Genomic DNA, 12138 nt, shown 5'->3' on the forward strand with positions numbered 1-12138 from the left:
GGAGTCTGGGTGGCATTTTCAAAGCCTCTGAGGGAAGCAGAACATAATTTCTAGGAGTTTTGTTTGTTTTAAACAAGAAGTCTCTGCCTCCAATCCGAGTCAGGCATTTGTGGCACAAAGGCAATACCAGCAGCATGATCTGTTCAGTTTACGGGCCTAAAATGAGCTGCCTTTTCAGATGAGTCTGCTGAAAGAGCCACTCATTTTAGCTTGCACCATGGGGTTTTTTATGTGAAGGACTATTTTGTTGAAAGTTTGGGACATGGAGATCGAGCTATATCATGATACTGTAATTAAAAACAACTGGTAAGTACTTTTGGCAGCATCTCGTTTTAGACAAGGCAAACCTTTTCCTTTCACCTTATTTACTGTATCACCCTTGCATGAGCAGCTGTTAACAATGGGGAAAGCTGCTTTTTCTCATGGCAGAACAGAATTTTCCACGTCACCTATGCTCTTCTCTGTAAGCACACAAATGTTTTGAGGGTGAAAAAAGCATGGAGTAGGTCTTATTGAGGGTCGTTGCTTCCAAACAGGTAACTTCACATTCCAAGTATCAAGACATATGTCCTTTTCATTGTTTTATTGGAACATCAGCACTTACGGTTGGACTCAGTTTATTTCAGCTTTTTTTTGCAATTAAAAACAAGTATGTCAACAAAAAGTTACCCTTTTCCAAACCTGCCTCTTCTGAAATTGTTTGAACACCCTCAACAAATGGGCATTATCATTTAAAGAACACTTCTGTGAAATCCATAGTTAATGAATCAGAGTAATTTCTCTCTCACTTGGACATTAGAAGAAAATTTACTGGACGGAGGAAACCACTAGGTGTGCATCAAATGGAAGAGAAAATACTGTGCTGACAAGGGTTTCCTTGTATCGGAGTACGTGTACATAAGTACCCCAGCTGCTACTAAGGAGGCCTGCAAAGCTCTCAAAGTGCCTGGGGCAGGGGGGAAGGCCTCTGGAGACACCAACAACTATTTGCATGCTTAGCTACCACTGAGCGAACAGTGAAATGATTGATTACCTTTCTGGCAATATCTCGTAGCTTTCTGAAGAAGTCGTCTGAAGCATGATTGTCCCCACCCTCTGACTGTATTGGTTCTATAATGATCCCAGCCACAATCTTCTTCTTTTTCCTGTACTTTACAATCAGGTCTTCCACCTGTAAATCAAACATTTATGGTACATTCTCCTTTCAGGACATTCACACATTTCCTCCCAGAAAGATTAAATCTCAGCAACAGAACTTGAACTTTTCATAGACATTCCTGGCTATAAAGGTGTCAGGAAGCGTAAGGAATTAACAAGTAGTTCCTCCAGGATTTAACACTGCCCTCTTGTTCCTGAATAATGCTTAAGTTTAAATCATATCCTAAACACATTGTAACTAGTTGCATATTTATCTACAATGTGTGAAAGCTTTAGCAAATTTCAGCTGAAAGTATGGTGGAAACCACTGTAGCTTGCTATGCCAGTGCTGTCATTCTACCTAAGCAATATAGAAGAAAACAGATTTTGTGTCAGAAAACAAAACTCAGCTAATGTATTAAAGAAGGTAATCTGGGAAATTTGCTTTTTCTAGTCACCCACTTCAGACACTTTAAAATCCATCAGATGAAATAGTGCAGAAATCCTGTTGCTGATAAGGGGCTTACAGAGAAGTTTTAATTAACCCTGTAGCGCTAGTTGCTGCGATTAGTAGTGTCATCTGTACTTGAAATACCACTGACGGCTTTCAGGGCCCACAACCTCTGTAGGCTGTATAAAGCAATGGCTTCCAAAGGGTGCCAGTAAGCCAATTTGCAGACTTTCAAACAAAGCATTCGGCTTTTTATTTTGTTTTTTAAAATAATGGCTTCAAGTCTGTGGATTGATTTTTTGCATCACAATTCCTCCTCCCACCCCCAGGCTATTGTGGAGCAAACACAGGGAAGCAGTTTGCTACGCTTTCCATTTTCTCTGAAGTTAGGCAGGTTTGAATGAGAAGTCTCTTGGATCCAGCTCTGCACAGCCATCCAGAGTGCTGCTGTGCTCCCTTCAGCACACCACAGCCCCCTCCTCTGTAGTCGGTTATGATGCTCCAGATTGTGCGCTATTTCGGTTCCAGTCACAGGGCACACCGTGCCTTGCTCCCCACCACCGGCTGTCAAGAGTGAGCCCTTGCACGTGACAGATCCTGGAGCCCAGTGAGCCCAACAGGGAGTCCCATGGTTCTGGCACCCGGAGATGGTTTGCCTCCCTTAGACTCTGTTGTGCCCACCTTTCCTTTCTCCTGGGCTAGGGAAGGCACACGGTCCCTGCCCACTCACTCCCTGCAGCCATAGGTAGGACCAGAGCTTTATGCCGGAAGGCTACCACAGATAAGCTGAAAAACCTGAAATGTTCTTACAGGTTCTCTTTGCAGAGGATTATACACACTGTGCTCTCTCTTAGCCCACGTCCCTTTGCAAGCTCTGGCAGACAAGTTCACTGTGATATAACAAACTTCTCCTGCGTGTGAAATTTCACTTTGGTACGATTCACGTAGACCTCTAATTCACAGTAAGCTGGCTGTTCTTCTGAAAGGCAGGGACAAACTTCTGACCGTAAACAACAGCGAATGCTGTTTTAATCACATGCTGTTTCAATCCCTGAAAACATTCTTTTAGTGAAAAGCAGCTAATCCTACTAACACCATTCATTATTTCAAAACAAAAACAACAGAAAGCTGCCAGCGAATTTTTTTACCTCCTCTAAACAACGGGCTTCTTCCTGTTGATTCTCTTTCACGAAGTCTTCCAGAGGATACTTTAGCCTTGGAAATGGAGCAATAGGCCAGTCCAGCGATGGAATGTCCAATTTGTGAATTGCTTTAGAGTGAGTTGTAGCTAAGCAACCTAAACCCAGAAAAGCAAAAATTAAAATAATACCTGTCTAGGAACAATACAGGAAAAAGGCTACCAAGAGGTGAAAAATTGCCTGACACCAGGACTGTAGAATTCTCTTAATTGCTCTATGTTTTTACTTTATTTTCTGAAATACTGCGTAATTAGATTTAGTCAAGCTTAAGTGGATTGCTCTAGCTTTTAAGCATCAGTTTTCACATGCACTGTTCCAGAAGAACAGGAGAACCTCTGTCAGTCTCAACAGGATGCTGAGACGAGATGGGTTTCACCTGTCCAAAGACAACTCCTCATAAAGCTCAGAATTACAGCACTCTTGGGTAAAACATGTTTAGAACAGGGATTGACCTGATGTAAAATGGTAAAAATGAGTGACATCTTGTTTGTATATTGTGGTGATTTTACGCCAGCGATTTTTACTAGTGTAGACAGGAAACCTTGGATTCAGAATGAAAATAAGAGACCTTCTGAAAATAAATTTTAAAAAAATACAAAATTAATTCCCACTGTCACTCAAATACTGGTGGGGCTTCCAAGGTAAACCTTCAATAAACCTACAGCTTCTCCACCGGTACTATCTGTCTAAGGAAAAAACCCACCTTTTAGAAACTACAGCGAGCTGACAGCTCACTGCAGCGGCTGAGAGGAGGGAAAGGGAAGGGAGGTGTTGCCGGCAGTGCTTTGCTTACCCAGGGTCCTTCCGTGGAAGCCGCCCATGAAGGAGAGCATGGCGTAGTCGGGGCAGCCGGGGGGCTGCAAGCAGAGCAGACAGGCGGGCAGTCAGCGTGCGGTGCTGCAGGCAGGTGGCCCTGCCGCCCGCGCAGCTGCGGGCGCCTGACGCAACCCAAACACAAACCTACGGCCAGAGCCCAGCGGGACGGCTGGATCCAAGCTGCTGCCTCTCACAGCACGCTGATCGGTTTCCTCCTCAACCATCAGGCACCGCAAATTGTTATATTTACCCATTTAAACAAATACATTTGTTGTCCCCTAAAAACTGCCTGACCTCCTGAAATACATCACTAATACTAATGAATACTTGGCAATTTATACTGTATCATAACACCACTTCACACATGAGCTCACACAAAGGCTGAACATTCAGTACAATCAGCCCCTTTTTGTACAAACTACTAGCACACGTGTACAGGGTGGCCGAGCCCAGGCGTGGTGTCGGGGGCTGCGGGGGCTCTGCGAGGAGAGGCCGGGGCTGCCCCGTGCCGGACGCCCCATGCATTCCTGATGACTCGCTGTACCAAGAATGAGAAGGAACCATGACAAAAGACATGCAAACTGTATACTATCTGGAATTTAATAAAAGGATATACTTGGGCTACCCCCCCGCCCCCTCTAAAAATACAAATTCTCTTTCTTTATGCCTCTCTCTTACCCTGCAAGTGAGAGGATTGTCATCGCTTACACACTCTGTTTACACCTTTAGTCTTGTACCCCACACTCAGCTACAGGGTCAAGGCTCCAATATTTGTAACTGGATTCTGGAGGATCCCCCCCAAAAAGGGGGATGGAGTTGCCCTCTCAAATCCATCCCCTGCCCCAACTGTAAGGAGAACTCAGACAATTAGCTCAAAGAGGAATCCTCATGTTTAGATAGCTAAACTTGGACAAAAAGTGATCATTAGTTTTACAAGTCTTTGGTCATCTTAAAAAATTCCTGCTCCTTCAGGCCATGATGCGCCATCCTCTTATTTGTATTGGCACAGCCATCTGTCTGACCATGCTGTAAGCAACATCACAGAACTTAAAAAATAATTCTGAAGATAGACAAAACAAACAAAAAAGCCCCTATAAGAACCCTCCTCATTTTTAAAGCCAAATGAGTTCCCTAATCCCATGTGAATTAATGGAATGCTTCCCACTACAGAAGTGCTAAAGATCAGGCTGGAACCAGCAGGTTATTAATTTTTAACATGTTTATCTCAAAGAGGAGTTTTTTGCTATTACGTGTTAAGATTTGTGACTGGCAAGAGCAAGACCACCTCAGTTGAAGGTGAATAGGACTTCAGAGGTTTATCAGCTGCATCTCAATTTCCTCATCCTGCCTGTTAACGTTTAGTCAGTCAAATTTTAACTCAACTCCTTGATCAGTTTTAAGCCATAAAATCAAAACTTCTGAAAAAAAATTAGGTCTGTTGTTATTATTTGTAAACTTTTCCATGTATTAATGATCTCCATGGACCCACCCATCATGTGGGCCCCTTTCTAGCAAATGATATGTCATGAAAAAAGGGAGATCTTCCCAAGATTCACAGCTGGGAAGGATGCAAAGGAATACAAGCAGCCGGTCTTGATATTTGTTGGGAGCAGTTTGTATGTCACCATTTCCTAAATTTACAAAACCGAGATTCCACTTCAGAGATAGTAAAGCCAATTTTTCCTCCCAATCTTTCCTTATAAACCCAAGCCAATGGTACATCTGTAGGTGTGGTAAAGAACAAATGTTACCTGGTTAATCATGCAAGATTCCAGTTCCTCTTTTGTGACATTGTTATGGCCCCTCTCCTTGTTCTGCAAAAAAACACCAACCAACAGATAGTTTTCCTGTAGTGTTAACCAGTGCATTTACAGCTGAACCACAAATTAGTAATGCTGGTATTCCAAATTAGAGTCGATGAAGACACTGACTGTGGCTCTTACATACTGACTGCATTTTCTTTATTTCCTTTTCTTTATAATTTCTAAAGTTGTGTCAATATAAAGTGAAAGCTTAGATGAAGACTTTTTAATAAAGATTTTATACTAGGTTGAATATAAATAACATCATTAATAAGACAACCTCCAAGCCTTACTTTGTTTTAAAGTAACAGTTCTGATGGTGAATAAATACTCATTTCTACATCTAAACCTACAAAAAAAAAATATTTTACTCACTCTGTACCACATAAATACTGCTTTAAAGGCATTTTCATTAGAGCAGGATCCGCAAGACATGGTGATCACCTGTGGCAGGCCCTTAGGAGCCACCTGTCAACGAAGACAGAAAATTACTCCAAAATATTAAGCACAAGTATAGTGCAAAGTGATGATAATACTGATCAGTCCTTAACATCATGAGCTTCAGTAAAATGGGAGATCAACCGTGCCTAGGATGAGGAAAGCCAATTTCAACTGCAGCCGAGAGGGCTCGACTCAGTTTCAGTCCCAAGGATCTTCAAATTTAAATCAAGACAAGCAGAAGCCACTTACTCCACTATCTCTTACAAAAGCACCGTGAACAGAAGTTAGTGAAAATGTGTTTTCTCATCAGTTCTTGAATCCCGAATGAAAGAGGCAGTATCTGTGCAGAGCAGACACGTCACTCTCTCTTCAGCTGTCAAGTCGGGGAAAAAGGTTCGACCTCATTACTTGCAGTGGGAAGGCAGGTGGACAAACAGCTAATCTGTAATGTTCCCTATTAAAATCCGTAACATCCCTTGATATGCCCGTGTCCCTAAACAGAACATGGTAACTCATCGCTGCTATCTCAAACTTACTGATAACAAAGATTCCTTCAGTCTTTCTGCAAAGTTCTCTGGAGGTAAAATCCCTAGGGCAGGTCTGTTGATAAAAGTGCTCTATAAAGACAAAGGAAGAGAAATTGTTAGGTTTTACTACCACATGAAAAATATCATGTTGGTATCAAGGCAGTTACATTTTATTCTAATTACAAATACCAACCAGAAATTTGTAGTTGTGGCACAAGGAGTTTTAAAACAGGGAATAATATTCATGTCTATGTTTTTCTGCCTAATCTTTAATAGTTCATTCTTGCAGGACACCTTAGAAAAGGTGCATGCTAACTGATACTGACACTTCCTCTTCAATACTGCCATTTTAGTTGCTTATACACAGGAAATACACTTTAAAATCTTAATTACTTGCCTTCGGTTTGAGTAGCTAAATCTAAATTCAATTAGGATAGCAGCACTTTCTTCCTTGCTGAGCTTCAAGACAGACCATTTCAGAACGCTGTGCTTATGAACATCCTCCAGATACGATTACAATGGGATTTGGGGGAACAAGACAAAGGTAAACGTAAAGGATAGGGGCTACATCTGAGAAAGATAACACACATGCAAGGACCAGCAACACAACATTACAATAAAATAGATTCCTGACAAAAAACTTGTGCACGCAGGCGTGCTGCCTCCCTTCTAGACTCCTCCGGCATGTACTGTAACGGGCAGTGCAGTGAGGAGATCGGTGAGAAGCTACCCCTGCATGTTATTACCTCACTACTCAGCAACATGCGTTTCATCAAGCTCAAGAACACTGACCATGATACATCCAGACATGTTGGTGAAATTCCTTTTCAACCGTGTACTGTTTTCATGAAGCTTGCTGATTTGCAGGTAAGTATTTCCCATTCTAGGGCCTTCACTTCGCACAGTCACCCTTTGCAGTGCCTCAGCCTGAATTGTAGGTACATTCTTTATTGTGCATTACAGCAGCAGATTTCTAGCTTCCCAGTTCTCCTTTCCATTTCCTGACTGAGGTCTGACGTGGACCAGGAGCCACTCACGCTGAAATAGTCTTCACAGATGCAAGGCGATCCCTCCTAACAGTGGAATTCCATCGCCTACCGGGAAACTACCTGGTTGAACTCATGTCTGCTTCCCAGAATTCTTTTCTCTAACCATTCCTTTTCCCTGTCTGTCAGCAGAACTGAATCTGTGTTGCTGCAAGAGCCTTGGCAATCACAGAAGTGGCTACAGGAACGCAGCCTTCCCATACCTATGTGGAGGTTACTGAGAAGATGGAGCCGGGACATAATCAAAACACGAGAGGTACTGATTTGGGTATAAGGAAAAGCTTCTTCACCAAGAAAACAGTGCAGCAGTGGAACAGTTGCCCAAAGAGGTTGTGCAGTCTCCCTCCTTGGAGGTTTTCAAGACCCCCCAGATAAAGCCCTGAGCAACCTGGTCTGATCTCACAGCCAACCCTCTTCGAGCAGGAGGTTGGGCAAGAGACCGCCTGAGGTCCCTTCCAACTTGAATTGTCCCACTGGTCCTATGAACTGGCCATATCAGGATTCACACCTTTGAGAAAGGTAATTTTGGTGTCAGTGAGCAGCAGCTGGTGGGAAAGCTGAGCCTGCTGCCCACACAGGCGTTTCTAAAGAGCAGCTCTGGAAAAACCCCCTCAGTCTCCCCAGTCCACTAACGGAGATGAATTTGTCATGTTTATGCAATGAGTTTAAATTAAGTGTCATGGATTAAAATTGATGCATCATTGCTCTTAGTCTTTGTAGGTAAACTTATTTGATTCACAATGTGCTACTTTTTATTTTAAATTAAATATGCTCAGAAAAGGACAAGCTCAATAAATTTGCCAACTGCAAAGCAGCATTATTTGCCCTTTTTTTTTTGTTTCTTGTTTTTCTTCTTGTTGTTGTAACAAGTCATCGTTGAAATTAAAGGCCGAGCTTCAATGACTTAAGTCTTTATGGGTCTCCAGAGGGGACAGACTGCCTCCCCCAAAACATTTGTATTTTCAGTGCAACTCAAGCTTGCACATTTACCAGCGTCCTTCAATCTTTTTCCTCAATACATTCCTCATTTATTCAGATGTGTGGACCACAACAAGAGGTATGAGTGGTCACACTGTACCTGTAAGAACACTTCACCAGATTTCTTAGGGAAAACCAAATATCACACAAGATAGAACAGAGTATGAGCTAGGACTTTGTAACTTCTACAACTGTGTTACTTCCAAAACAATGTTTGTTTCAACAGACTCAAGCTTAAAAAAAACAAACTAAGCAAGGATGTTACTGACAGACTAACACAGAGTTTTTGTTTTGTATGAGAAATCGAACTTGACTTTTTATCTCAGTTTAGAAGTAAATTTTCATATAAAGTTAGAGATAAGAGACCATAAATTTGTTGTGAATTTGATTATGGAATGTCACAGTCAATTGACAACATTTGCCGTTAAGCAGAAAAGTGTATTTTTCTTTGGTTGTTAATGAGATACTCAGTACTGAGAAAAACAGAACATCGGCATCAAGCTGCTATGGTCTCAAATGAACGGGTGCATATCCTGTTCCTTATAGCTGGCTATAAAGATGGTACATGGAGCATTACAAACAAACAAAAAATCCCTACCAGAAAACACCGATCCCATCGTTAACATTAAACGAGGGCCCTACCTCAGTGTGTATTACTCAAAAAAAAGTACTTTCACAATAAAGCTGGCACTTCATCTGCAGTCAGACCCCAGCACACGCTCCTGTCTGCAGCGGGGTTTGCACAAGTTCTGGCTCTTCACAGCTCTCTGGCCTCGGCACTGCAAAACTTCACTGCAGAACTGCCATCCTGCCTACACTGTGCCCAGGCTAAAGCCTGCCAGAAATCCTAAGTGGGCAGTCAGGCGCAGACTAATAGGTTTAGTGCCACCCTCTCCACTGAATTAGCGCAGGTTTCGGAAATCGGAACAGGGTACCAATAACATCTTTGATGCTCACGTGGGAGAGGGGGGTCCTGGTTGCACCGTTCGTTTTGGACTTTGGAGGCAGTTCCTTTTACTGCAGGCTTCTAGCTGGCAGCCTGTTAACTTCCCTTTTCCAGTGGACAAATTGGCAACTGCCACCAGACAGTAGGTTTTTGTGGTTTTGGTTTTTTGTTGTTTTGGGGGTTTTGTTTGTTTGTTTTTTAAATCTGACTTTGCCCACTGCTGCATTATAATGAAGGTATTGTTATCTCGTCAGAAATAATTTTTACGAGTTAATGTAAGTATTTAGAAATATTAGTGCTTCCATGATATCCGGATCTGCCTTTGATAACTCCAGCATTTCTAGCTCTGGTGGTTTTTTTTAAAAACTTGATGTATTTTAGTTCTGGGGAAGGCAGAATTTCTCATCCTGAAGAAATGAGAACTCCATAAAGCAAATCAGCTCAGGGAACTCAAATGTCTGCACTTCTTTGACATGCTGGCTCAGGATTTACACTCTGCTGGAGTGAGCCAGCAGGCTCTTTAGGAGGGGGAATGCAGGTATGAGAGGGAACTGGCCCACACTTGAGCTATGCCCTTGCAGGCAGCGTGGACACCCGTTACCGGTTTCCAGAACCAGGGGCTCAGTCAGTGAAATCAGTACAACCAACACGGATCTACTGGTGTGCAGTCAAAAGCCAGTGAGCTCAGTTTATCCACGTCCTGTACACATAAGCTATTGTGCCAAAAAAAGCTACAATTTAAAAAACTGCAAAAAATCATTATGGAATCCAAAACTTCTGTCCAAACAGTGAAAAAATGAAGCTTGAAATAGAATGCAACTTCATTTCAACAACTTCCATAATTTAATCCAGGTTATTTCCAGTCACTATCAGTATACTGTTAGGGAAAACAGGAAGATACTTTATTTAAGAAGCAGTTAACTCTTTTGAAATAATCCTGTTGCTCTAGTCTAATGATTTTAATTTTTCAAGGACATGTCAGTGGTTTAGTCAACTTAGTACTTAGGAGATGGGAACCAGTCGCTACCCCCCCAAAATAAAACCCAACCACCCACAACATTCCGGATTTAGGGAACCATTTTCATATTCGAAATACTGTATTCTCTCTCAAGGACTTATGCTTGCTTTCAGGCTCAAAAATCTTCACTCAAGAACATTTCCAAAATGATTTAATTGGAAACACTATGCTTGAACTATGACTTAAAACTGGCTGCAAACTTATCAAGTGCTTGCATCACCCACATGTTTGCTTCTTGTAAAGCTTCACAGAGGTTTTGGTGTTGTCTTAAACACTACACCAAGCTCTTTTCATCTAGTGAGAAATAAAGAAAGCAGACCCTACCATACTTCAAATTGAATCATTAAGCATTCATTAGCAGTTTAATAAAAAACAAGAAAGACCGCCACAAGGAGGGAGAAGATTCTTTCAAGTACTTAATGTTTTAATTCACTTACCAAGTTCTGTGGCTGCTGTAGAAGCTTTATCAGAGAGGGATGGCTGTAACCTAATTAAAAAGAACAAAGAAAGAAAACAGTTATTTCTATCTGGTTTCAATAAACTAATGTAAAGCATAACCTGGAGAATAACCTTAACTTAATGCTTAACTGTTTCTGTGTAACTTGTGTACATTTTAACTATTAATAATAGAACTTCTTTTGAAGTAGGACAAACCTCTCTTCTTTTACAAAATATATTATCTGGAACTTTGGTACAAATTTTGTGTCAGGCAATAGCAAAACATATTTTAGTACTGAAAGTTAAAAATGTAATACAAAAATAAATGAACATGACATGGATCTTTTGCCTGATAGGGCCTGATTGAAACATCATAGTTTCTACCAAGTACTGCGGGACCGACATTATTAAATGCTTGCTCGCTCTCCTTTCTAGGTTCCCCACGTATATTTGGTTTCTCTGTAGTACAACGTGTGAACCTCTCCCTCAATTAAGAGCAGAAATCACTTTCTGCCAATGCAGCTCACAAGCCACTGTTTCTCTTAGTCACCATTTAGCTGTGGTATAGAAGCGTCTCCAGTTTCTCCTGCCTGAAGCAGGCTGCTTACTGTGCTCGCTCACCGTAACCCTCACCGTAACCCTGACCTGCTTGACTTACATGGCTCCCACTGAGCACCGACCACCCAACGTGCATTTCAGAAACAGCTTCTGACACCCTGAACCACAGAGGGACGCTCCCCATGCAGCTGTGGCCACTTACAGTAGCTGATGCTACACTTCTAGTCTCACAGCAATTTTTACCCTCCTTGAATATCAGACTGATTATTCTTAACAGAGTAACAGAGCTTTTTTCCCCCCAGTGGTGCTTTTTAACTGATTGGATTTTTCCTCATTGTAAAATCAACTTAGAAACACATATTCCCCCCTTTATGCTTTTCTTCCATGCAGTTCCCCAGCCTTTGGCAGCTGACCATAAGAAATAGACAAGCAAAAATCCACATATTTACCAATTTCCCAAAGAAAGCTCATTTAGCAATTGTAATTTCAGTGCATGATAATGTACTAACAAAATATCAGCAAGGGCTTTTTGTCCCTCAGGGGACACAGCCGGATGGTGCAGGGTAACCTTACAGCACAGCAGTGCTGTTCTCAGAGATGGTTTTTCATTGCTGGTGCGTGCAATGAGCACATGTTCTGGCAGACCCAGCAGGGATAAGCCCTGGGACTTCAGAATCTTGCCAATGGCTTGACAGCACTCCTTGACATCTGTCGCAGTTGGATGGCATTCATCACTGCTACCCTCTACAATGCTATCTAAACACTCTCTCTGTGCAAGACG

At 42.0% G+C, this 12138-nt stretch overlaps 1 protein-coding gene across 2 annotated transcripts in view; it reads right to left on the reverse strand.

Moving 5' to 3' along the window:
• ABAT (4-aminobutyrate aminotransferase) overlaps positions 1 to 12138 on the reverse strand; it is a 62829-nt gene that overhangs the window by 6056 nt on the left and 44635 nt on the right. For both annotated transcript variants that reach the window (XM_076350667.1, XM_076350668.1), the window contains exons 6-12: positions 10799 to 10848; positions 6383 to 6463; positions 5781 to 5873; positions 5355 to 5417; positions 3581 to 3644; positions 2737 to 2885; positions 1034 to 1171 (exon numbers count right to left, since the gene is read on the reverse strand). In XM_076350667.1, the coding sequence (XP_076206782.1) occupies positions 1034 to 1171; positions 2737 to 2885; positions 3581 to 3644; positions 5355 to 5417; positions 5781 to 5873; positions 6383 to 6463; positions 10799 to 10848 (638 nt within the window). The remainder of the gene's footprint in view (positions 1 to 1033; positions 1172 to 2736; positions 2886 to 3580; positions 3645 to 5354; positions 5418 to 5780; positions 5874 to 6382; positions 6464 to 10798; positions 10849 to 12138) is intronic.

The sequence above is a fragment of the Aptenodytes patagonicus genome, chromosome 13 (genome assembly GCF_965638725.1).
Source record: "Aptenodytes patagonicus chromosome 13, bAptPat1.pri.cur, whole genome shotgun sequence".
Classification (NCBI taxonomy): domain Eukaryota; kingdom Metazoa; phylum Chordata; class Aves; order Sphenisciformes; family Spheniscidae; genus Aptenodytes; species Aptenodytes patagonicus.